This window comes from Pelobates fuscus, chromosome 5 (assembly GCF_036172605.1).
Source record: "Pelobates fuscus isolate aPelFus1 chromosome 5, aPelFus1.pri, whole genome shotgun sequence".
NCBI classification, from domain to species: domain Eukaryota; kingdom Metazoa; phylum Chordata; class Amphibia; order Anura; family Pelobatidae; genus Pelobates; species Pelobates fuscus.
The window spans coordinates 330,250,277-330,277,986 of NC_086321.1; the positions used below are offsets into that span (position 1 = coordinate 330,250,277).

Here is a 27,710-nt window from a genome sequence, read left to right on the forward strand (position 1 = left end):
ACACTAGTCCTGCGCTCAAACTCCCATTACTCCTGGGCGGCAGCAATGACTATAGTACACATCAGCCCCAATACATACAGTAGAAACCAAAGAAAAAAGTTACCTGCGCTCTTTCCACATCCCTATGTATTTTTAAACAAATGGAGGTTTTTAGTTACCTGCAATGGCCATGAGAGGGTATGCCCACCTGTCACGTCAAATGTATTGTTTTTTTGGGATGGTTTTACAGCATTATTTAAAGGATTAAAACTGTTACTGAAGGTCGAATCCTGAAGCACATCTGCAAATGTTCTATTTATTTTTTTGTTTTCATGGTTATTCTCAGTTTGCTAAAATCTTGAGTCCAATCTTGCTGAAGTCGGAATATACCATTGAAATGCAGTAAGCACTAAACCAGGGCTGCCCAATTTGTAGATCCCCTGATTTTGTAGAACTACAGCTCCCATCATGCTTTGCATGCCTCTAGAATGCATTTATGAAGAATGACAAAGCATCATGGAAGCTGTAGGTTTAAAACATATCGGGATCTACCTTTTGGGCGCCCTTGCACTAAACCATAGCATCTTGGCCTGTCATTGGTTAACCGGAACCTTGGAGACTGCATCGAACCCGAACCTGATGATTAAAGGTACATTCCTCTTCAGCTCTTAAAGTTAGCCTATTGTCTCAGGAAGTCAGCTGATCCCTCTCAGCCAATGAGCTAAACCTTGTGCTCTAGGTGAGTTGGGCAGCGACGCCAGGTAAAAGGTAAAGCCATTCTAAAACAGTTTGACTACTTATATAGGGTGGATGCCAGGGCACTGCAGTAGTTATGGTACTTGGAGCGTTCCATTACATATGCTTATATATATTTTTTTCTCTTTCTGTTGATGAGTGTGTTGCCTGTTGATAAGATTAAGTGCCTCAGGGGTGAAAAAAACTGCAATGTAAAATCATTTGCAGTTTAGATGTATCACAGTTGCATGTCTACTAAATAGTGCACTGTATTTGGAATATAGATACCATTTTTAAATATGCTAGTCTATACGCTAGTCTAGAACCTCTGCCTATATCTGGATAACAGCCTGTTCCCTATCAGAATGGAGCAATATGAGCTTCATGGTGACTTTCCAGCACCTATTCCATCTATGTCCAAAAGGTAAATCCCCAGATGTTTTAAAACTACAATTTCCATGATGCTTTGTCATACTAAATGCATTCTAAAGGCATGTAATGCATTAAGGGAGTTGTAGTTCTACAACATCTGGGGATCTACCTTTTGGGTACCCCTGATCTACACAAACAGTTTGCGGCTATCCAAACCCTGCCAGCTCTATGGTTGCAGAGTGTTACTATATGCAAGGTCCCAGCTGGGCCATTTCCTGCATCCTAAACTTCTATTCTTACCTGAACCCCTTAGGATCCTGATACCTACAGACGTTCTGTATGGGGCCCCAATTGTTAAATTAATTGCTCTCAGACAGGCACATTATCATAGAATGTGAAATAGCCTCACAATGTGTCCATTATCCACCTGAACCTTGCAGACATTGTATATCGTTACCGTGAATTTAGGTGGTGCGCAAGTTCCATCTTTAGGAAATTTACCTAATTTACTTGCATCGAAATAGAAGAAGATAGAGGCAAATTCTACTATTCTGAATATTGGAAGACGGAAAAAACTTGACCACAAGTTAAAAAAATGTCAGTCTAACAAATGTACTATTGACCATTCCTCATAAATATCATCGTATTTAAGCTCAGTTATTTCTGGTCTATAGATTTCCCATCTTATGCACCAAAATATTTTTTGTTTAAATTCTAATAAATACAACATTGCTGTCTAATAAATAGTCCAGTTGTGCTAAATATAAGGTGGGTCCTCCTCCATGCGGGCACTTTTGAGGTGTTTTTATTTCCTGCTATCTAGACTTCAGATATAGTACAGAGGGTGGAAGATCAGGGTCTATTTCACGTTTAGATTGTGTCCCTGACAGTAAATTGATAAGCATTGATCATTTACAAAAATCGTTCCATATACCATGTGCCTCAGTCGGACCTGTTTCGAACAGGGCAACAGTTGTACTTTGCTTGCTCACGCCTCACTGAATATCCGATCTACACTTCAATTTTTTTCTAACCTTATGATGACAAACTGAGAGAAGGATTTGCTATATTTCTTACATGTATGCTCAGCTTGTAAATACATTCTACTTTCAGGAACATGCATATAGGACTCTTTGGAAATGGAGCATATTGGAGAAGCTGGTAGATGAGTGGTGGAACCATATTATTATTTCTACCACACTTTGTATTACTATCTGTTACAAGATTAGGGAGATCTGTTATTAAGTCCTTTCAAGATGCTATTTCTATCCAACAAAGCCCCATCTCATTAACTCTTCCATTACGGATCTCGGATGTACCAGGGGTTGGGGTGCACGATGAACACTGATGCATTATGTGGTAGGCGTGACCATTTATTTCTCCAATCTGGTCTTGGACCTATCAGCTCCTTAGTCCTATTATGAAGGTCACAACCGACCCTAATCCTAGGATTGGCCTTCCAAATAGCAAAGCGGAGAATCCGTCCCTCTCACCAGTTGACCCAACATATCTGCACCACCAATTGCGTGGGAATCAGAAACATTGCAAATCTGCTGCTGCAACTATAATTTGGTTTATTTTTTTACAATGGAACACATTTCTGTTACTTCTAGTAATACTTATTGAAAATTCCAGGCTTTAAGGTCTGTATCGTATTAGGCCCCCTTTTTACTCTTTAAGGGAGGAGGAGGGGTGCTCACCCTTGCCCCTTTTTCTTCTCCTCCTCATCAGGGTCTTATATTGGACCAGGAATACCGAAATAGGTGTATTGACATCTTCTTATATAAGCTTCTCTTTATTTAAGTAAACATTTTGTGCTTTCTCTCTTTCTTGGAGAGTTTGCACTTTGTCTATTATTTATGCCGCTATTGTTATACTTCATATTGCTAATGACTTGTATCTTATTTTTATTTATTTTTATAATGTTCAATAAAAATTATACCAAAAAAAAAAAAAAGTAATAAAAAAAATGTAGGTGAGTCATTACGTTTTTACTGAAGACATAAATCCTGCATTGATCACATAAACTTCAAAGCAATGCTGGGATTGAAATCAGAACAGGAAAATCTAGGCCAAAACAGCTGATTTTGAAAAACCCTCCAACCCATCTATAGTTACAGCTTGGCTTTTTTTTAGCCTGAATTTTGAAACTTGGCCTTAAGTTCCCCAGATTTCCCGTTTAGTGAATAAATATGTGTTTGTTTTTTTATTATTTATACTATTTGTGGCGATTGTCATGTTACAGGCTGTGCTATATTAACACCCTGGCGACAGGATCCCTAGTAAGCTCTAGACACAGTGCTATGTGATGCTCAGATCCTGTTATCTGACAGCACTGGGGATTTACACATATCACAGTCGTACTGGGCTTTGTTCAAGCGTTATCTTCTGCTTCCCAGGGACACACTGCTGTGAATCAGAACCACGACAAAAAAGGGATGGAATGGAGGGGGACAGGGAGACACGATGCACTGCAGTCATAGCGAGCGTTGCTAGTGACAGACATAAACCTCAATGTCCTCAAATAAAGCAGACAGTTATAAAAAAAAAAAAAAAAAATCACGTTTTTATTATTTTGTTATTTTCATTAAGCTGTGAAAATTGAGTGAAAATTTAAGTCTAATATAGCTAAACACTTTACCATTCAGCTATTTATCCAGCTCGGGTATTTTGACACTTTAATAAATTAACCCTAAAGGCAGGGATAAACAGGATGGTGCAGTTAGTAGAATTTGTGAAATAAATGATGACAAGGAGGACTACAGGGATTTCGGCTATTTAATAAAAAATACACCGTCATCAGTCATGTTTATACAGTGCCATCTTTACCATCCTGGTTTTTGTCCCATTTTTCCAGTAGTCGACTTCGAAATTCTTTGTTTCCATGTTTTTCGCAATATTCTTGTCCAGTACCATTCTCAGTTTCCTATTCCTTCCCACGTAACACGTCTTGTTTTTTTCATAACGAAAAGTATCTTTGATTAAATCCATGATATAGCATTGTGCACAGGCACAGCAGCAGCATAAACCCTGCATTTCAGCTTCTTACACTAATTTTGTCTTGTACGTCACTCGTGGCTAAAGAAGGAATCTCCTTTTCGTTCTCTTGTGCTATTATTGTAAAGATAGTACGTGGCTTAATTATTACTATATTATTTATATAGCGTCAACAAATTCCGCAGCGCTTTACAATAGGTGGGCAAACAGACATGTAGTTGTAACCAGACAATTTGGACGCACAGGAACAGAGGGGTTGAGGGCCCTGCACAATGAGCTTACATGCCAGAGGGAGTTGGCTATAGTGACACAAAAGGTAAGGATAGTATTAGACTAGTGACAGTTGCAAGAGAGGAATCAGTCGGGAGCTATTAACAGTTTAATTGATATGTTTTTATGAAGAAGTGGGTTTTTAACGATTTTTTGAAGGAGTGGTTAATGCAGGGTTACTTAAAGTCATCTAAACTGCTTGTATTAAGTTGGAGAGTTACTACATGCATTGGCTATTATAATAGTCTACTACTGCCTATGATTGCGAATACATTTCTACAGGGGTTAGCTGAGAACACATTTCCACTACTCCAGAGTCTAACCATAACCACTTCTTCACCACTTCATTACTTAGCAATCATAGGCCTCTGCGCTTTGCCACAGGGCCATGGAAACCGATTTCATGACACGCCTAATGAACATATAAGCATGAAATGTTTTTTTAAAAAATGTTCCAATTAAAATTATTTGTTTTAAGAGGTCTGAACTAATAAAATTAAATGTAGAATTCTACACATCTGCTCAGGAACGTTGATACTCCCTTTTGGCTCCTTGTCATTTATGATTAGAAATGCCCTTTTTGGGCATGTAATATAATGGAAGAGGAGAACCCAAAACAATGTGTTTGTTCTGCTACTCATTTGCATTGTGTGCCTTATTTGTGCCAGGACAAAACTGGGGTGGGATCTCACTTGCCAAAGCCTTCATATACATTTTAAAAAAAAGACAACAGATCGTCACATGAAAAAAAAATAAAAAAAAAGTTAAAAGGGACACTCTTTATAAACTGCAATAATTACCTTGCAGGGTTAACTCCACCTCTAGTGGATGTCTACTAGACAGCCACTAGAGGGCACTTCCTGGTTCCTAGCACAGGAAACCTGTGCTAGAGCGTCGCTGGACATCCTCACGCTGTGTGAAGACCTCCAGCGTCGCTCATTTCCCCATGAAAGCATTGAAATTCATTTTCAATGCTTTCCTATGAGGAGCGCTAATGTGCATGCCACGCATGCGCATTAGGTCTCCTCGGCCGGTGGGCGGGATCAGTCTCGCCCAACGGCCGACTGAGTCAGAAGGAGGAGCGGCGTGGAGGAGGAAGCAGCGACGAGGGACATCGTCGCTGCCTCAGGTAAGTTACTGAAGGGGTTTTCACCCCTTCAGCAACCGGGGATTGGGGGGTGGGAGGGAGAGGGAACCTGCAGTGCCAGGAAAACGGATTGTTTTCCTGGCACTGGAGTTTCCCTTTAACACTAGTCACAGGTAATTTTCCAATGTTGTATTCAATGCTGTGCTTTTAATAGAAATCACAGTTCTAACATAATGAGTCTGCTGTAGACACGTAGTAATTACACAAGCTGACATGTTAGAAAGGTAGCAAACTATGATGCAGCTTTAACAATCACTCTGTGTGTGCAGTACGGACCATTCTTCTCCTAATGATGGTCTATGGAGGTTACGTTACTCTACCAAGATGAAGCAATGGGTACACATAAAACTGGCCCCGTCGTGTATGAAGATTGGACATTGTTAAATAATCCACACAGTACATAGGAACCTGTAGGATCTTTCCCACGGCATCCTATACCTAAATTCTTCTCCAGAGGAAAACAGTGACACAATAATTATAACAAGGAAACATGCATATATTATAAACTCCGAAAAACAAACAAACATTCTCGAACAAAATATATGCAGTTTGTTATTTGCATTAACAGCTATCTACATATATAATACAGATATAAATATAAAGACATATTTAAATCAGATTATTTTATGAGATTAACTGCCTTATTTATATTTGAATTTCCTGAAACTAAATCCCATATATTTAAACATAGTTTTACTGATCGAGATAAAGAACACAATACAAGGCATTTATTCTATAAAGCTTTACAATTATGCATTTTATTCACTAAAACTAAAATTGTGCAGGGGTGACCAAGTAATTGAATATTATTGTCCAAAATTAGCCATTTTTTTTTCCTTTTCAGCTAGTTTGACCTCCCCAATTTAAGTTAATAAATACTGTACAATACATTTCGCTGGCTTGCTGTTGTTGATTGTTATTTGGTTAGGGTTACATACATACACATAATTTAACATTACTTAATGGGTACCAGTGATACCAGAAATAGGAAAAAAGTGAAATAACACAGTTGTCTTTTTTTGGATCAACCGCAAAAAAGAGATGTAAGAAAGGCTGACCTTGACGGACACGTCTCTTTTCAGCTATGCAACCATGTAAATAAATGTGTCATATGTAGGTCTGACATGTGCACCACGTACAGAACTACATACAGCAATACAAGTTTAGATATTTGGAGCCACAGGAAAAACTATACACATGCACCGTAATCAGTAGCCCAATATTTTCTATATTCAACATGGAAATTATCTTCATAATAATCCCATTCAAATAGGATTTGTTTTTCGCCAAAAACACTTCTATAATTTTGATTCTCTCCCCTTTCACCCTGATTCTCTTTTGTTCTCTCACTGGTACTCCCCCCACAGTCATGTTCTGCTCCATTTTCTTTCTGGATTTTCAAAGCAGCAATTTTCTCTGTAATGGAACAATTTTCTATACTTATGTGCAATCAGGTAGAGAGGAAGAGAGAAAGAGAGAGGAGGGGGAAGGGTGCCCCATTATCCAGGGCTTGGGCTGCAGGGAGAAGAAGTGGGTTAATATTTGCCTGTAGAAAAAAATATTAAAAAGAGGCAACAGAACCACATACTGATGGGCTTAGAGCATAAATATTGGCAAGGAAAAGGCAAATATTCACACATGTGACCTTCAGAACCACAGCTAATTAGATTCGCTTCCAGAGATGCTTCACTATAAAAACCACCCTGAATGAAATGGGAGAATGCCCTTTTGGAAGTTACAATATCACTAACCTAGTTTTAAATAAATACACAGCATCCCTCCTCCCACATGGTCTTGCTCGAAGCGAGACCGTCGCCAACAAGACAAAAACAAAGCTTCGCTAATGAGATGAACAATATTATAACGGTTTCATGGAGGCCAGCTGATAAATAAAACCCAATGGTTTTTAATGAGCAAGATTAAGTATGCGACATCCTACAAAGATATTATTTTTTGAATATAGATATTATTAAAAAATGTCCATCATCCACTATCAGCCTATCTAAAAATACCAATTCACAAGAGGGTAAAGATCGTAATTTAGATATCTACTCCTTTGGGTGATTCTTCTTGTGGTCCACACTTGTATCTCATACATATACAGCATTTAGAGTGACACTCCAAGCATCACAACAACTACTAAAACAGATTATTCCCCGCCTAGAGCCGAAGGAGGTAGCCCTTATCTTGCAAAGGCGTTCGGGTAAATTCAGCTTTCTCGTTTAGCAGTTTGTATGACGTTAGCGTGCACCGTGTTTTCATGCTGTGCAGAGAGTGACTCAGATTACCAAGTGTAATGTTGATTTAGTTGTTCCGAATAGTAAACGTCTCAATACCGCCAAATCAACACAGACCCATATAACTGTCTGTGCTGATCTGGCAAGGTTATATTGCCCTGTAACCCAGTGGTCTGTACCACTCACTGGAAGGTGCACGCACATAATTCATGCTTACACCCTACAACAGGGGTGCCCAAAAGGTAGATACCCAGATGTTGTAAAACTACAACTCCCATGATGCTTTTAGAATGACAAAGCATCACGGTAGCTGTGGTTTTAAAATATCTGTGGATCTACTTCTTGGGCACCCCTGCCCTACAAGAACTTGAATGGGGAATGAGGATGCTAGATCTACTCAAAATGACGTGGCAAGTTAAAGGGTTGGGGGCTTTGGGTGATGGGAATTGACAAAAAGTTTGACAATCCGTAGGGAAACAAAAAAGAAAAAGTTTAACAAAAAATTAAAAAAATGCAAGAGCCTGCACTCATGTTTTACTTGGTCAATAATCACTACAATAAACTATTTTAGTTTTTTGGAGTGCCTCTTTAAGGGGGAGAGTCCCATATGACTATGATGAATAAAATAGAGCTGGCACAGAATTATGGAGAATGTAGTTCTACAACAGCTGGAGGGCCAAGGTTGAATACCCCCTATAATTGCCTGTTAGCAAAATAATCTTTTGCTGCACGCAATGCTGAATTCCTGCAAGTAAATGAGGACCCCATAACGGATTGCTTCCATTGACAGATGAATAACACCAAGATATATCATCACTCAAGCATTAAGATTCTCTGTGGCTAAATATACACTTTTTTTTATTTATTTTTATTTTTTTAATTCAAAACACGGCTATATATTGGGGAGGGAAAAGTTATTTTGGATAGGCTCAGACATGGACCAATCCGGGTTGCCTGGCAACCGGGCGGCCTGCAGTCTACTGATAACAGGCATCACTTCCATGGCTGAATGGGCTGGAAGCAGAGAGGCTAATCAAGGGAGGGAGAGCGGGCTTTGCACTGCCATTCCAACAGAACTGCTCAAAAAAAGCCTCTGGCCGTAACATGCCACTGAGTTCCGAGGGAGGGAGCACAACGTAAGGTGACAAGTGCCAACGAAGCAAGGGGACAAAATGTCCGACAGATGTAGCACTCATTCAAAATGGTTGTCAGCGAGAGAAAGCCATGCAGATACAGAGTGTATACAATATATTAACTGATAGTTTGCACAAAAAATGCATCTCTCTTTATTATTTCTATGCTGTACAAACAAAGTAAATGATAGTAGCAAGTGACATGCTGGCAAACAAACAAGTCTGCTTAAACTCTAAATGGAGGATATCACACATTATTAAGAATGATATATATATATATATATATATACACACACACACACACACACACACACACACACACTACTGTATACAGCATTTACACATTCTTAAAACAAACATAGAAAGACAGAAAGATTCCAACACGCAAACACACAACGCACACTCCAACGAACCTACACAGAAATAATTGTTCTGCAAGGCACTGGGTTCACCTCGGACACTCAGAGAATTAATGGCTAGATAAAAAGGAAAGTGTGCCAATGCTGGGGAATCACAGGGTTAAATATGATCTCTATGAGCAAATCAGACAGATACACACATAAACGTTGTCTGCAAAATGAACACACACGCACACAGATTTCCCAGTCTGCAGCTGCTGCCCAGTTCGCATCCTGCAACAAAATTCCAAACATGGTCAGTTGGCCAGGAAACATTAGCGTTTACTCAAGAAACAGCGAGTTCTGGCAAACTGAAAACAAAAATTGCAGGAATTAGATAAAAAGATCAGAGATAGAAAGAAAAAAAAATTCCCAAATTCAGCTGTGTTGAAGATTCCCCAAATCATTTATTTCAATCAAAATCCCCCAAATCATTTATTTCAATCAAAATCTTGCAAATCAGCCATCAGCCCACTACTCACTGGTTAGCAATAACACCCATAATTGATATAGCCAACAGAGGTGAAAGGGTTACCAACTGCACCTGGTGGCCCCCCCTTCACCCCACATAATAAACCCCATTAATGCTTTTGTTACCCAGCGGCTGAGGGGCTAATAGATTTGATAATTACAGTCATTTAACGGAGTTGCACACAGCTGCCTATTCTAATAAGCTATTGCTAGTACATTATTTTTAGAAAGGCGGAAGCCTTAGATTTCATGGAATTACTATAAAATTAAGACAACCAAACATAGGGGTAAAAAAAATGTATATAAAAAAAAAAAATTCATTTTATACAAGCATCAATATACAAAAACATAAAAATGTTATTCACAGTAAATACAATCATTAAATGTTCATGTATTTTATTGAAAAAATATTAAATACAGTAACAAAAATTAGTTTTCACGTTTTAAAGGGACACCTCTGTGTCAGTCTGTTAAAAAGCTAATTTCCTAATTTTGTATAGTTCATCTAAAAAAAATATGAACGTTGAAGCCTCGGAAAGACGCTGATTAAGGTAGAATATGGTACAGGGGCCCCCTGGTGGTACAGATGAGGTAATGATTGCATCAAATCCAGCATCAATCTACAATCCACTTGTACGGATGAATCTTATTCCTGTACTTTCTGGTCCGTTTAACACTGTGGTGGTGCACGTGGACATTCGTTAAATCTTAAAAATATGTTGACATTGGCTTGTGGAGTGTTTACACCAGGTCAAGAGCTATTAATACAGATTTTGGATGTAAAACTCCAACACAATTGGAGATTGACTTGGTTGGACAACCTAAAGCTTTATGGGGGAGCTCATTTTTGAATCAACATCATTCCCCGGAAGAGGTTATTGTGGAGGTAATGAAGTTAGAATACAGGTTCATCCTATTATGTCTTACAATGTGTGAACGTTAAACAGGGACTTGGCTAATCTCTGTAGGAGTTTCTCAACGTACTGGAGATCTCTTCGTTAGGCCATTGTAGGCATTCGTTAGGCATGTCCATATCATCCAGGCAGCCACAGAGATTGTCTCCAAAGTTCGGTGATCCATATGATAAATACACTGATAGCGTTTCATAATCTGACGTAGCTATGAAATGTGGGAAACAGGAGGCCTAGGCTTTATTACCCATTCTCCAGTAGGGTTCACATTTTGTAAGTCCACCAAGTAAGTATTAGGATCCAGGCACCGTTCACCTATGCAAAGACAGATTAGGAACAATCAGGAGTGTTATCCATGAGGTGGCACAGACATATAATACTGGATTGACTTGGGGAATACTTACTGATATTCCCTCCCATTTCATACAAGTCCAAGTTAGGGAACTCAAAAGAACCATTACTGAAAAACACAGCAAACATAGACATTGTTTAGAATCAAAAAAAGTAAAACAAAAATCAGATAAAGTCATGACTAAACACAGAGGGATATGGGACAAAGCACTCACGAGAAAGACTCTCTCTCTCTCACCCCCCCCCCCCCCCCCAATAGGTCTTACGGTTTTATAACATTTGAATAAAAAATGAAAAAAATGAGCGGATGCATAAAAAGATAAACAGATGCTAAAATTACTAAACTTATAATGGGAACAGCAAGAGTTAGTATGTACCATTTCATTAGAGTTGCACTATTCACCCACTGCCATAGATGCTGGGTGACTTGTTTTCGAAATTGTTGCAGGACATCTTTCGCTTTTAACCCCTCGTTCAGCTCAACATGCAGTGTTTCTTTCAGAAAGAGTGAGCACCCAACCTTTACATGTTTAGAAGCCTGTGGAGTAGAGAGTAGAGACAGAGATAAAAAGAATATAGATTGGTGACATTTTTTTTTTTTTTTTAATAATTGACATAAAAAAAGATTCACAATTTCCACAGACTGGAAAGCAATTGTAAACCCTTGACATGTTCTTGACAGCTGGAAAGAGCTGACATGTATGCATTGAGACACACGTCCCATATAATAAGCCGGGAAATTAAACAGACGATACAAACTGCATACAAAACAAATTATTAAAAGGAAATACAAGGCAAAAACAAACAAACATACCCTTAACATGAGGCAATATAACAGGTTCTCAAAATACTTGATAATGTATTTAAAATTTCCAAAAAGGAGATCTGACAAAGTGAGATACTGTACAATTAGTCTATGCTAATTTGAGGGGATTTCGATAACTTGTTGTGTTTGGGAATCTGTACATTGAGAGGAAAGCAGTTAGTCCAGGTAAATTAAATTAAAGGACCACTCTAGGCACCCAGACCACTTCAGCTTAATGAAGTGGTCTGGGTGCCAGGTCCTTCTAGGGTTAACCCACTTTTTCATAAACATAGCAGTTTCAGAGAAACTGCTATGTTTGTGAATGGGTTAAGCCTTCCCCTATTTCCTCTAGTGGCTGTCTCACTGACAGCCGCTAGAGGCGCTTGCGTGATTCTCACTGTGAAAATCACAGTGAGAGCACGCAAGCGTCCATAGGAAAGCATTATGAATGCTTTCCTATGTGACCGGCTGAATGCGCGCGCAGCTCTTGCCGCGCGTGCGCATTCAGCCGACGGGGAGGAGAAGAGGAGGATCGGAGGAGGAGAGCTCTCCGCCCACCGCTGGAAAAAGGTAAGTTTTTACCCCTTCCCCTTTCCAGAGCCGGGCGGGAGGGGGTCCCTGAGGGTGCGGGCACCCTCAGGGCACTCTAGTGCCAGGAAAACGAGTATGTTTTCCTGGCACTAGAGTGGTCCTTTAACTACGCAGGCCTAGAATTCAGGAACAAGCTGCTGCAGAGAATAGCGCCACCTTGTGGAACGTTAAGTAGGAGGCACAATACTCCTAATACAACACTGTACTTTATCCAACAGGGGATCATAGAAGTATCTAGGCCACTTGCTATCAGCTTGTTTTTAAATGTGGCAAGTTATATTGCCTCAGAAACAGTGAATGTCATACAGCTTCAGTTTGTTAAAAACAATGGGGTTCATTCACTTATCTGGAAATTCTGGAGCATCAAAAAGGGTAATTGTATAAATTAATTAAGAATGAGCAAGAGTTTAGTCACAAGGTAATATCACATTTTTTTTTTTAAATCGCTGAACCTGAATATTTGTTAGTTTAACTAATCTGACCTATAGTATGGAATTCTACAGTAACCCAGGAAGAAAATGTTGAACTATATATTAATTAGATGTAAACATGAAGAACATCTAGTTATGTAGAATATTTTTAAAACAATTTCAAAATGTAACACCCGAGGAAGAGTTTTATTGATAAATTAAAAACATATAGAAACATAGAATGTGACGGCAGGTAAGAACCAGTCGGCCCAATTTTCTAAAATACTAAAAAAAAAAAAAAAGGTGCAGGCACACTGAGAATGATTAAAGGGTTACTACAATCTGCTGTAGTTGTTATGATATCAAGCGTACCCTGGCCTGGTTTCCCAGTAATGGAGCAAAGCGTTTAGCGATGGTTTGCCCTCTTACCAGTGTCCCTGAAGGCTCAGAGTTTCCTGGAATGGCCAGTGACTTAATTTCGTCTTCTGCAGCAGTGGGAAAAATCTATTAAGTTGTCATTGATTGGCTGACTGCTCTCAGCCAATCAATGGCACACCATGCCCAACAAACTAGCATAGAATTGACGTTAGCCAACCCAGAACTCTAGTTCTGGGCTGGCAGTTGGCGTTCTATGATGCTGACAGAGGTGGAGTTACACCTCTGGCAGCCAAATAATTAAACTCCAGGCACCATGAGCATTTCAAATAATGGAATAGGTCATGTACTTTGAGTAACCCTTTAAATGTTTAGATGTAAGAATTACATCAGAAGGATTATTCAGTAAGCTATGAATTGTGGAAAATGTACAAGGTTTTAGGCCTGAACATTTTAATTCCTTTTTCAATGCACCACAATAAAATATAAAATGCCATTGCTGCAATCACTAATGTTTACTTTCAGGCAGTAGGGTGCAATATCGGTCTTTTGCAAGGTGGCCGCAGGCATTCAGGAGACTTGTACGACTTGTGATTTTTACCAATCAATTTTAGGGAATTTTTAGACAGATGGGGTGAAATGCCTCTGCATCACTGCTATACGAGGGAAGTAGGTAGCTGGCACTAAATCACACCTCTGTATGATTCTTCTCGTTTTTTTCTTTATCTGTGTGGATTTTGCGTAAAAAATTTCGTATTCTGCGGTCGCCAAACCCATATCTCTTGCTGCTGTTTTCATTTAACTTGCGAACCTGAGACACCAGAAACGTGGGTACCTGGACAGGAAAAAACAAAACACAGTTAGTGTTAAAACACACACATGCTCCTCCCCTTTCTAATAATTAGTGAGTCGTCGCGTGGACATTGCTTGGGGCACTGTAGTGAATGTTCGATATGCCAACTGCATTATCACCATGGTTATTAGAATCGCATCGTTTTCTATGATTGATGCTTCCATGTATGCCATGTATTTTGCATTCACAATAAAAAATTGTATTTGGGGAAAAACAAACCCATGCTGATAGCGCCACTGAGATGCAATGTCTAGCCAGCTGGCTTCACGTGTTAGAATTACTCTGATAGTCTGCCTTGCCTTTGTACCCCAGCTAGGTTCTCTGATTCTTCTGTTCCCTAAAATGCGGTTTCTAAATGTACCTTGAATGCATCTTGCTAGCAAAGAGTTGTAAAATACCCCAAGCCAATAAATGTTAGGCTGTTAAACTTGGCAGTGGTTCATTGGCACATAGCACCAACTTAGGTTCAATAAAACCATGAATGATGCAGACTGTGTCCAATTCCATACATGCTTCTCAGCTAAGAAAACATATGCTGAATTTAGCTGCGGAACCCCAATTAAAGTCAATGAGGTCTTAGTAAGGCGTTTAACATTTCTGCTGGAAGGCAGGTTAGCAGGTTGTGTCTGTCTAGGTCAATTACATTGTTGGTTTGACTTTTAGCTGTGTAGCTGAGGCTCTTTGCTAAACTGAAATGTTCTGCTACATAAGGTAGTCAAATAAAGGAGTTAAAAGAACACTATAGTGTCAGGAATACACACACTGTTTAGGTTCCAGACCCTATCTCCTTACTTTTAAAAAGTGATTTTACTGGCCCCGCCCCACGCTGCCTCTATGGCTGAGATCATCAGATTTGACAATCTCAGCCAATACAACGCCTTCCCATAGGAAATCATTGGGAGGCTAATGCGTACACATGGTAAAACATTGCACTGCTCCAATCAGCATCTCCTCATAATAATGAATTACGTAATGCATCTCTGTGAGGAGTGTTCAGCATCTCCCCTCCCTGCATGGAAACGCTAAATGACAGTGCTGCAAACTGTGCAGCACTGACACAGGAAGCACCCCTAGTGGCTTTCTGGGTGACTGCCACTAGAGGTGTTACTAGGCAGAAATGTAAACCTTGTTTTATTTCTCTAAAAAGGAAGTGTTTACATTAAGAAGCCATGCTCTAGACACCAAAACAACTACATTCATCTGTAGTGGTTCTGGTGACTATAGTGTCCATTTAATGAAACAGACCCTGAGATAAAGAGAACAAAATGCCAGATTACTTTAATTCAATTATTGTTTTGAGGTTTATGCATCTAGGTTGCAGGTTTGATTCCTAAAAGTACACTGCATTTCACCCTTCTGGGGTTTAAAAAAGAAAAAGAAAACTATTATGAAATTAACTGTATGGTAAAGTCATACACCAGCATTTGTCAATAGTGCAGTCTGCATCACTGTCTTTAGTACTCACTGTCCACAGAAGATCCTGATAATGGACCATGGTCATCACCACTCCTGCAACTCCCTCTGCTTGCAGTTTCTCTCCTCCTTCTGGATTCTTTGAGTTGTTCCCTCGATATAGGAAAAGGTTGGGTGCAATAATGGTGGAGATATTCCACAAAGACATGAGGTTACTCTTCTCGTGAGAGGCCACCTTGCGCAGAAACCCTAGAAGGGCCTGAACAGAGAGAACGTACTATTAAACTACAAGACAAAGAAACAAGGAGATAATGCAGGACAAGTGCATAAGGGAACCCACAGGATACTGCAGCTACAATATGTGACTCTTTAATTGTCTGGACATAACATTATACAGATAACAGTGTTGGTGGTATAATGTAAAACCTTGATGACTCATGCTAAAAAAAAAGTTTTTTAGCTTTTTTTTTTTTTTTACTGACATGTAGATACTGACAGGGATATGTATATATATATATACAGGGGGTGCACTCACCTGAACATGCATAAATGGGGTGCTGCTAAAAGGCCAATTTATGCACCCCTCCCTGTCACAGGTGCCTCATCCCAGGGCCCTATTTAGCCTTGTACTGCAGAGAGCCCCAGATGGAATTTCCCCCCCTAAGTAAGTGGGTTAATCTCATAAGAGCAGGCATTAGGCTGTTAGAGTAGGACCTGCCAAAGATGGGGTACATTGACATTGTGGCAGGCTTATGCAATGTATGATCATATAATGTAACTAAAATAGGCACCTGGAGAATATTGACAAATATTAAAATTGAAGTGAGATAATTAGATAGTGAGATAATGTCCCTGCTTAATAAATATATATATTTTATTATTATTATTATTTTTCTTAATTCTTTATTTTTCTTGTGCAAGAGATTGCCAAACATGCATACGATGCCACAACAGCATGTATATGTATTACACCAGTAATAATAGCATGGCATGAGTTAGAATTGCATACTTTTTAAAGTATAAGACAAGCCTGTGCATATTACACTAGTAAATGAGAAAATAAAGGTTGTAAGCAGGTCAGGTTAAGTATACTGACAGACTAGTAAATCACAAAAATAAGGTATGAGATAGGAACATGTTCCGTCTATATATTACACTTGGGAAAATGCCATGGCCAGTGGAACACAGGAGATTGAACTAATTAACCTAAGAGCCCAAGACAAGGGGCTTGATTTTCATTCAAATAAAGGGACACTATAGTCACCAGAACAACTACAGCTTAATGAAGTTGTTCTGGTGAGTATAATAGCGACTTCAGGCATTTACATGTAAACACTGCCTTTTCAGAGAACATTGCCCCTAGGGAAACCTCCAAGTGGCCACTCCTGAGATGGCCTCTGGAGGGGATTCCTGGCTCAGGGCTGCACAGTAAGCAGCCCTGCCGTTCAGCATCCCCACGCTCTTTCCTCATAGAAATGCATTGATTCAATGCATCTCTATGAGGAGGTCCTGATTGGCCAAAACAGCATTCCATGGTGGATTGACACAAGTCCTGCAGGAACTGGAGTTGCATCTCCTCAAATTAAAGCAGTTTTCTAGTTTTTACTGCATTCTGCAGCGCCAACTTATCACAAAGTAGTGGGAGTCATACTAGAACATCCCGAGGAACACCATCCGGCGCCCTGTTTGACCAGCAAGCCCGAAGCAGCAGTCAACTTCAATGCCTTGTGCAGAGCTTTGGGGCCGAAGAGTAGTCAATAGGCGTTCGAGAAAATGAGGCAGTTCATGCTCGGTAAAAGATTAGGCAATACCCCGAATTTTGAGGTTATTGCGCCTCAGAGCGTCATCGATGGCATTGATTCTAACCTACATGGCTTTGTGGGAATCCTGGAGTTGTTGTATCAGCTCGTTGGTGCCAGTCTACTTTTGGGCTATGGAGGAAATGTTGTCCTCATTGGAATGTACTCTGGCTGTTACCACTGTGATATCCTCTCAGAGGATGTCGATGTCAGCGTTGAAAAATGCTCTGATGTGTTTATTAGAGCCTTGATATCCCCCTTAGTAGCTGGGGCTTTCAGGTCTTCACCATGTTTAGGAGAAATTAGACCCTCTGCACGAGGTATGTTGTTAGGTGCATCGAGGAGTTAGAAGGAATAGTGGGGGTCCGGATGTGCAGCGCCATTTTGGGCATAGGCCGCGGTTGCCATTCCCAAGCTCGAGCAGAATCAGGTTAAATAAATGTCCCAAACACAGTTTGTTCAGTGTAAGCCGCGGGAGTTTACCCGACATGTGTCTGCTCCCTTCAGTGTCGAAGCCTCCCCCCATATATTTATTTTTATAGACAGGTCTTTTAATCAAACTAGAACAATTTTTTTTCCTTTAGTAACAGACTAGTGATTACAAAGAATACTGACTGCAAGTGGCTGCCAATTTTGTTTTGTTTACATGAATTGCAGACAGACGGTAATCATGAAGGTGGGTGAAGCATGGTTTAATGTAGTCGCACAATAATGTATAATCACGGTTCATTGAAGGAGTCCACTGCAGGTGCATACACTGCTCTGTGTTGCCATAGACATATTAAATAGTACATGGTTGAAGTGATTACTTTAACCGCCAGGTAATTCAAGGTGCTGTGCAGGGGTCAGTATAATGTTCCTGAAAGAGAATAGTTAAACAGTATGGACGTGCGGCATCAAGGGGAACGAAGGCAGAGGATGAGTGAGTTACCTTCAGAGTTTGGCGGTTCGGCTCTGGAAGAACCAAAGTGAGCAGGTTCAGTGCCTGGATCCTTTGCTTCAGGTCAGTGATCTCTGTGTGCAGAAAAATGGGCACAATAAGTAATTTAGTCTTACAACATTTTATTCGTGACTGAAGGTGGTTTCATGGTGTTCATAAAAAACACTTGAATTAGATCTGAAAAAAACACAACAAAAATAAAAAAATAACTGGGGTCTTGCAAAGTGTTGTTGGGAATGTACGGTAATCTAAAACCAGACTGAGTATAGCACATGTGTCCTGCCCCATCATTTTCCCACCATGTGACAACAGAGCTAACTGTTTAGTTACTGTTTTAGGGAAGGTTGAAAATGTCATACTTTGAATGGGGAGAAACAGACTGAATCCGGTAGTCTACATTTAAGCATTTACATTTAAGAATGGAAACTTACTGTAAGAGGTTAACTGAAACAGAGCTTGGCAAAATGTACGTGGAATATAGGCCCTGCCCCCCAGCCGCATAATAAAAAATAAATAAATCTCTCTTAACAGTACCAAGGCAAAGTTCTCCAAGAAGCCCAAACCTACTTGCTTTATGTCACTCCTCCTCACCAGAGGGAAAGGGGGTATGTGAGAACTGACTGAGGGGAAGACAGGGGTGGCATGAGGAAAGGGGATTTGGCCCTAGCATGCTGTGCACGTTGGAGAATCGCTGCACATGCAGACTCCAGGCACTATGACCACATCAAATCAATTAAGTAGTCATGGTGCTTGGAGTAATCCGAGAGAGAGAGAGAGAGAGAACGAAAGAAAGATAGATAAAAAACAAAAACAAAAACAACTACTCACTCTGTACAGCAGTGAAAGCAGGAAGGTATTCAGAGGTAAGTAGGGGTGTGGGTAGTTCACGCAGGAAGAGTTTAAGCAGACCAGAGGCATCGTGTGGATTCACATCATCCCAGCCAAACAGTCCATCGTAGAACCTTTGCTCCAAGCATTGCTTTAAGGACTAGATAAGAGAAAATAATGCACAAGAACAGGCAATTCAGTGCATACAGAAACTGCTGAAATGGTGCAGAGCATTAAGTGGGGGGAGGATGCATTACAGAATGCATGAAATCGGTACAGGATTAAATTATTAACTGTGCAGACAGCGTAATGATAACTACACTAGTATTGTATAAGAGTTACCAGCATTACAGGAACTGTAGGAAAGATTTATAAAGGGTTTATATAGAGACAAATGTTCATGTGAAATGGCTTTGGGAAGAGCAAAGAAAGATACACAAAAGAAGGGATGGAAAGTAAAGAAATAAAATGATGGAATATTATGCATAAGCTGCCACTACAGGAACAGTTGATGACGATAAGACCTTGGTTTACCTTGATGCGGGTCTGTGAGCCAGGGATCCTTAGAATACCCTGAACATCTAACCCCTTCTTCTCAAGACATTTCATGATCTGCAGGAAGATAAGCCGGGTGATCAGAACTTATTTACAAATACGTGTCTGATAGTCCACCCATTATAAAGTGCTGCAAACTTTGTTGGCGCTTTATAAATAATAACACATTAAGCATATCAGGCTTCAGGTGACTATTCCAGACTGAACTCACCTCCTGCAGAATAAGGGGAATCGGTGTAGGAGTGTGGGGAAATCGTTTCTGGTCATACTCCAAGAGGTTGTTAAGCATAACTCCAAATAGCTTATTCTCTGAAAAGGAGAAGGACACAGAGAATAATTTAGCATCCATGAAAGTAGTTTGCTCTTTAAAGGTCGCCCATGCGCACTGTGTTCTTCTGTGCTCAGTCTCAGGTAGACAGACAATATGGTAGAATACTATTTTTTTGTTAACTAACGTACCAGTAGCTTTGCATTTGGGAGTCTTATTTCTCTTTAACTCCAAGTCCAAGATGTCAAACAATGCAGTGACCTCAATAAGAGCAAGAGCAGGCACCTGCTTCATGTCAAGAGGGGACAGGTCGGACACCCGGGTCACTCCCAATCGTCCCTTCTGTATCTCAATATTCTGAGAGCACAGGAAAACAAGACATAAGTACTCGGCAACCTTACAGGTCCTGGGGATTTAAGTTTAGATTTCTGAATATTTCATTACCAATATGATTAACTTTTCAAACTAGCAAGCCACCACATTTTATGCAAATTAATAGGTTGCATTTTCTAGGCTAAATTTGGATAAATAAAACAAAAAAAAAAAGAAACACAAAAGTCGCATTCCTAGACCATTAGTTTATGTAACACTGCAAATAGAAATTTGTCTCTTAAAAGGAGGGTTAATTGCTTTAACACCCTCACATAATGCTCACCGGTAATATCTCCGGTTGCCAAACCATCCTGTTCTCAATATTAAGTTCAACTTCTGCTTGCTCCGAGTAAGCCATGTCTGTGTAAAATGTATTTGAGGTCTCGGAGACTTTGTCAAGGCTGTTAGAAGCTGTGGGAGAGGTAGACACATAAAATTCAATAATCCATCAACTTGTTAGAGTATGTGCAAGAAGGAGATGATTTGGCCAAAAAGATTCACCCTCCTGCCACTACTCTTCCCATCACCAGATTTCAACCTTAATCCCTTCATCATCAAGCAACATGGTATGTGAAATTTTATAGAATGTTCAGAGACCACAAGCACCTTCAAATCAGGTAACAGAAAGCATGTTGTTATTTATTCAGGAATTAACTGCAAAAATGCATATCTTATAATTGATCAGTAATAACACGCTGATCCTGATCTTGCAGTCCTTATGTACATTTGCCTGCAGAAACAGAAGCAACTGCACATAACCTGGAAATGCTATCAGTTAATAAATAACCAGTTTTATTGATCATTTTAAGGCAAAGAGACTAGATAAACCCCTTACACTTTGAGGTTTTCCCGTTGACAGTAGGAGGTGCAGTCTTAAAAATCCCATTCCCATCTGGAAGACAGTCCTTTAAGAGATAAGGAGTGAATTAATTTGGGAAGGCAAAAAATATGTACATAAACACAAAAAGTGTATACATAAACAAGATCAAAAGGTCTGAAATCTTTAATGATTTAGCAAGACACAACGTAAAAATAACAGAGAATCAAATATGGATTCAATTTAGACTATACAGAAACCATGCGGTACAGAAAAAAACCTGGTAGACTTATTCACTAAACAACGACAAATTGTCAGGAACAGAGAATAGAATTCCACATTTTATGCCAAAGTAGTTTAACTGGATTTTTTTCCCCAAACTCAGCTATTTTACCGTATACATTTAAATTTCTTGGTTGATTTCCAGTTCACAGATTAATCCCCCAACAAAGTTTACAAACAGATATAAGTTTTCATATTCCATGAGAATTTATCTACCCTGCACCAGGCACGGCCCCGAGGAGCGCTTGCACTTCAACCCCACCCAGGAGCTTCACAGGGAAAGCAGCTAGCCTCCTAGTGGTCATTCTGACCAACTGCTTGAAACCACCCATCAGATGGAAAATCAGCAACGGCCGGCTAAAACTTTAACCAAGTTGGTTTTCAGCACCGGTACCAAAGGAGGCAAAAGGGGAGTGCTATCCAGGAATATAAGACTTGTGGGGGTTATTTATGTTCGTTATGTGTTTTTGGGGATATAGTGTAATGGTGACCTGTTGTCTGAAAGATAACCAACTTAGTTACTGATCTAGTTATCTCCCAGACTCAGAGGTACTAGTGTAGAACTTTAATTGTTCTAACAATGGACCCCATGTTGTAGTCTTGTGTATAAAAGTGTGCCTTGTTCCTTATTCACCCTTCACTGTCTCGGTTAGTGTTTGGGTGTGACAGCTACAGCAGCTCTAGTCACTGCAGATACCCAGTGCTCAATGAGATGTACCCTTAATTGAGACACACAAGATGAGTGCTGAACTCCGTTGCAAGATCTATTAAGATTTCTTCATGAATGGATCTATTCACTCAGCAGTTCCTTCATAGAAGTTCTATGTGAACTTATTAGATTGCTTTTTGCAGACCATTTTCCCCTCATACCTCTGATCTTTTTAATTATTTTTTTTTTTAAAGAAAGCTCTCATTTTTACATTGGTTTAGTGGGCAAATGGAAAACATATGCAATATATTCTACTGCTACAATATATAGTCTCCGTGTGCAAGAAACTGCAACAGATTATCTTGGCCTGCTTATATTGTATGACTGAACGATTATTCTTTTAATACAATTAAATATACTATATTTAATATATATATATATATATATATATATATATATATATATATATATATATATATATATATATATAAAATGTTCAAAGTCTGGCACTCTACCTTTAAATAGAACCACAGAAAAAAGCCTCGGTGCTACACAGCGTATATGTATATCCAAGAAGAGAAGAGAGCACTCCAGAGGACTTGTTTGAAGCAATTTATTCCGTGAGGAAAATCGTGCAGAAAATCGACGTTTCGACCCGCAGGTCTTTATCAAGATGTCTTGATAAAGACCTGCAGGTCGAAACGTCGATTTTCTGCACGATTTTCCTCACGGAATAAATTGCTTCAAACAAGTCCTCTGGAGTGCTCTCTTCTCTTCTTGGATATATATATATATATATATATACACACATACAACATATATGCAGCTTATCTTAGATTAGTTAGACTACATGGAAAAACTCAGACAGAACTGATGTCTATTGATGAAATAGACTGTCTGCAGAACAGAACACGTTCCTATGGAACACTTAGCCAGTTTTTGTTGGATACTCACGGAGATGCGGGTTTTAGTTTTATCAAATACATCTCTAACATCACGGGCTGAATGTTTTGTACGTTTACGGAGAGATCGGCTGTAGCTGTCCAGGCGTTTTTGTACTGCCATGGTCTGAGTTCGTGTCAGAGTGGTCAATAGGATGACATTTTCTTCTTCCGTAGTTTGGTTGCCGATTAAAGGCGAGAGCCCGGTGTCCTGTAGCCAATCTTCCTCAGCTTCACCCTCTATGAGAAGACAAGGACTGTTAAAGAATAAACAGATCTTTGTGTACACAGAGAGATACGCACAATATCCAATTTGGTGAACAACTAGAATCCTAACCTCTCAATTTGTCAATTTTGTAAGAACATACAAACAGAAAGGCTGGATATTTTGGCAAAGACTAGATCTGGCATTTCATGCACTCCATGGTTTTGGTGTGGAGAGTTAACTTGGAGATATTAAATTAAATCCTTATTAGAAATCAATGTCGACTGCACCTGTGCTTGATTGACAAACTCCAGACGAGCAGTGTATTCCTCTGAAAAGTGCAAGTTAAAAGTGTAATACTGAGTACAAAGGAACGAAAGCCTTTTGTCACGTCAAAGAGAAGCCTGATGAAGGTCAGATAAATTAAATGTTGCAAAGTTCTAGGAGGCTGGCCATTTATCCCCTGCTCATTGCACGAGCATGATCAGAATATATGCGTGCTGACCACACATCACGTTACACTTTAAACCTGCCCTCAATGAGAAATCAACTTGGAACACTGAATGCGGTTTGCCTAATAACAAGCATTCAAAGTACTTTTTACCAGCAAAGTCCGTGTGATTTGCTCCAGATTCTATGACGTTTAAGAACTTAACTTAAAGTGGGGGGGAAGGGGGCACTTTAGATTTTTTTTATTTACAGAACAAAGTCCAAAAGAATGGATATATTTTCAGCATACCTGGCTTCTTTATAGACTAGGGTTTGAAGAACTGGAGGGTAAAGCTGGTTATAAATGTCAAGTTCACATTGTCATAACCAACATAGGCCTTGATTTAATATTTTTGGATAAACATTTAATATAATCTAATTGAAAAAAAATATATACATAATATAATATATATTTATCAAAAATATTACAATTATTAAAAAAAATTACACTATGGATCATTTGTATAAAGCTTACAGTGAAGACATTGCCACCTGGTGCACACTATGTGAATTGCAGTACAGAAAAAAAAATAAAGGAAACAGAAGTTCTGACAAAGTTTAGCCAAACTAATTTAACAGTGAAACACAAGGTAAAGGACAACGTAAAGCCCCCAGACTGCACTCCGTGGACCGTGTGTGGTGGCCCAGTAGCTCTAACCCTTCAATGTAAACTAATGTTTACCATGGAAGGTTAAACACACCTCTAGTGGCTGTCACGCTGATGCTTCTGAGGCAACAAAGGAGTGAAACTCTGTCATGTGATGTTCAACGTCCAACATCACCAAATGTATCTCATAAGAAAGTATTGATTTCAATAGTTTCCTATGAGAAACATTTGGTTGGATGTGCATCTTGCACTTGCAATGCATGCACCTCACGTCCCCAATTCTCTTCTATGAGAAGCAGTGCTCCTCAACCCTATCCTCATGGCACACCTAACAGTCCAGGATTTAGTTATTACCTGGGTGTCTCTAAGGTGTTTTTAGTTTGTTTTTGTTTTTTAAACACCTTAGACACACCTGGGTAATCCCTAAATCCTGGGCTGTTTGGTGCACCTTGAGGAGAGGAGCACTGATGAGAAGCATTGGAATGGACCAGTGTCAAGAGTGTGATGCCTCCAGGATGACATCGCGGGAGGCAGAGTGGGCAAAAGCACCAAAGGAGTGACTGAACTCCTTAAAACCCCCTTCAGCAGTTTACCTTAATCCAGCACCGGGCTCCCTCGGGTCCCCCGCCGACGTCAGCTCCCGAGTGGAGCGGAATGTGCATGCGCGGAAAGAGCCGCGCACGCATTCAAACAGTCCATAGGAAAGCATTTCTCAATGCTTTCCTATGGACGTTCTGCACGTTGGAATGCAAATTTCTCTGAAACTGCTATGTTTGCATCTGAAGGGGTTAAAACCTGAGGGACCTGGCCCCTAGACCACTTCATTGAGCTGAAGTGGTCTGGGTGACTATAGTGTCCCTTTAAATATATTTGTGTTTAACATTTTTCTGATGTAAGAATATTTTTAAAAGACAACTATAACATCCAATACTTTTTGTTTCTCTTCCTCCTATGCAACGTATGACCTGCCTGAGCTAGATTCTGCTGTCAACTGCTAAATTTTATTTAAAAAAAAACAAACCACACATTTAAAGGGACAATACACTGCCCAATTTTTTTTTTTTTTAAAGACACATACATACATACATATATATATATATTAAAAAAAAAAAAATCAGGTAATGTGGCTACACTCACGGATTTTTCAATAAAAATAACTGTTATTCCAGTTTCTTTGAAACAGATCATATTCCCTGGTATTGCACCCGGTTTGGCAAGTTTGAAGCCTGAGTGCAAGGTACAGTTATATATATATATATATATATATATATACACACACACACACACATACACACACACATATACACACACAAAACTATTTAGTAGATATAGCCCCAATAAAAACATTCATGCATTATGTATTTTTCCCCATAGAGATAATATCTTAAAACAGCTTGCCAAAGCTGCAGATATCTTGTCTGCAACCTTTGCAAGCCTCCCTTTCTTCCCCAGCCGAGACTTTCTGTGGTTGTTTCATCACAGACTTCCGAAATCTTTGCAAGACAGGTGCTTTGGGCTATTGCGGACTCTTGAGTTTAGCTCCACTGAGCTAAACAGACCAAGAAGCAACAGGACCAGTTGTCTGCCTGAAAGCCAGAGGAGGTTACAAAGTTAACTGATAATAGTTACAAAAAGAGCAAATTTCAATACAAATTGGCAGATGAAAAAAAAAATATGTAAAGGAGAAGACACTCTTTTCACACAAAGCACTTCAGCAAGCTAAAGTGCTTTAGTTGTTTGGAGTGGTTCTTTAAGAAAAGAAAAAGGGAAAAAAAAGAAGCTCTACATGAGAAAAAGTTAACACAGGTTATATGTGATTTTTCTATAATTTCTTGATGGAATTTCCATAAAAGTGATGCTTCATCTTTAATTGCACTAGCATTTAGTGATACGATTCTGTGCTTCCAACTTTATAAAAAGTTAGGAGAAAGCCAGGAGACAAAGAACGTGTGCAAATTCTGTGGTCTCAGATCACCTACCTTCTGGGGTGCTTGGCTCAGAGCAGTTGTTTTCTTCCCCATCAGAGTCTTGTGTCTGTTTTATATGTTCTACCTCCACCCAGAAGTCGTTCATGGAAAGAGGGCTAGGGTCTTGTTTGGAGCATGAGCTGGTCTGCAGCTGGTTCATCTCGCATGGGCAGGTAGTCAAACTGTGACAAAGACACCGGATTAAGCAGGTTACACACAGTAAATAATAAACAACACCCACATGTCCCTTAAGCACATTATGTATGTTGTGTTGGCACGAGACAGTCTTACAAGATACAGACAAAAGAAAACTCTGGGTCCTTGTGCCAGCAGGAAATGAAACTATGAATCAACATGGCAAATAAGAGACTTAATCCAGCACTGGGAACCTTTAAGGAAAAACAACTTTACCTGAATGAAGTGTTCTACTGTCTGTAACTTACACAGCCTCCCTACACACTTCCTGTAAAAGCGAGATCTAATTTATAAACTTCCTTTATAGCAGAGTGTGTTTAAATTTGAATTCCTTATTTCCTGTTCTTTTAATAATCTTTTAAACCCTCCTGTGTGTGATTAAATGGTTACTCCAACCACCATGACCACTTGAGTTAGTTGAAGTGGTCATAGTACCTGGAATCTATATGACCGTATGACTAGGACTCCTTAAAACACTGCACATACCAAGTTTAAATCCTTGCCTGCCGTGTGTATTGTCATAGGGATGTAAATAGCCGGCACAGAACAAGAGTTGCTGCTTCGCAACATAAAGATCAGAGATGTCCCAGATGGAATTGGTCCAACCGAATTACCGCACTACCTTAGACTTCTCACTAATGTATTACTAAAGACTTTTATAGATGGCTTCTTTAGCATCAGTAAACCCAGACAAGCACCCATATTTGCGTCACGAGATGTGATCATCCAGTGCCAAACGGACAAAAACTGTATTCTACCGGCAGTGAAAGGCAAAACTCTGCTTTGACTTTGGGTCCTCGCAACTCCCCTTCTTTTAGGACTTGACCCAGAACATACAACAATGGAGATGGTAATTTGGTCCAGTGACTCGCCAGCTCCAGGACGCAGGTGTGGGCTACTGATGGACACTACTGAGAGCTTTAACAGTTGTCCGAAATGGCTCTACCCTGAAACTCACCTCAATGTCTGAGGCCGACCCATTCCTTCCAGCTTTGGGGCACTCATGGGATCCCTCGAGGACTGGTCCTTTCATCACCCAAATGAGAAAACGACTGGGAGCAGCTACCTGATCCTTTTCTGTGTCAAAGGCATTGATATTTAGGTTTTTCTGTTTTCACACTGGCTTATTTTTTTTGCATAATCTCATGCTTTAATATACCTATTCTTTTGTCCAGCAGACTGCTTCTTAGTTAAGCAATATTGCAGCTGAGTTTATTCGTTTCAGCGATAGTACATTTCAGCCGCGAGAGAGCTACAGCTCTCATTGTTACCTCTCCCCCTCCCTTTGACAGACTTAGTTAGGGGTTGTCAATCACATTTATTATGAAGCACACATACCGCAGGCAAA

General features: G+C 39.7%; 1 protein-coding gene across 4 annotated transcripts in view; it reads right to left on the reverse strand.

The window, feature by feature from the left end:
• Positions 1 to 10,118: 10,118 nt before the first annotated feature.
• ARHGAP40 (Rho GTPase activating protein 40) overlaps positions 10,119 to 27,710 on the reverse strand; it is a 57,287-nt gene continuing 39,695 nt past the window's right edge. For all 4 annotated transcript variants that reach the window (XM_063455703.1, XM_063455704.1, XM_063455701.1 and 1 more), the window contains exons 2-15: positions 26,180 to 26,349; positions 22,913 to 23,139; positions 21,046 to 21,115; positions 20,494 to 20,621; positions 20,030 to 20,195; positions 19,782 to 19,879; positions 19,550 to 19,627; positions 19,016 to 19,175; positions 18,179 to 18,261; positions 15,501 to 15,707; positions 13,877 to 14,017; positions 11,379 to 11,539; positions 11,055 to 11,110; positions 10,119 to 10,965 (exon numbers count right to left, since the gene is read on the reverse strand). In XM_063455703.1, the coding sequence (XP_063311773.1) occupies positions 10,859 to 10,965; positions 11,055 to 11,110; positions 11,379 to 11,539; positions 13,877 to 14,017; positions 15,501 to 15,707; positions 18,179 to 18,261; positions 19,016 to 19,175; positions 19,550 to 19,627; positions 19,782 to 19,879; positions 20,030 to 20,195; positions 20,494 to 20,621; positions 21,046 to 21,115; positions 22,913 to 23,139; positions 26,180 to 26,327 (1,830 nt within the window). In that variant the 5' untranslated portion in view covers positions 26,328 to 26,349 and the 3' untranslated portion in view covers positions 10,119 to 10,858. The remainder of the gene's footprint in view (positions 10,966 to 11,054; positions 11,111 to 11,378; positions 11,540 to 13,876; positions 14,018 to 15,500; positions 15,708 to 18,178; positions 18,262 to 19,015; positions 19,176 to 19,549; positions 19,628 to 19,781; positions 19,880 to 20,029; positions 20,196 to 20,493; positions 20,622 to 21,045; positions 21,116 to 22,912; positions 23,140 to 26,179; positions 26,350 to 27,710) is intronic.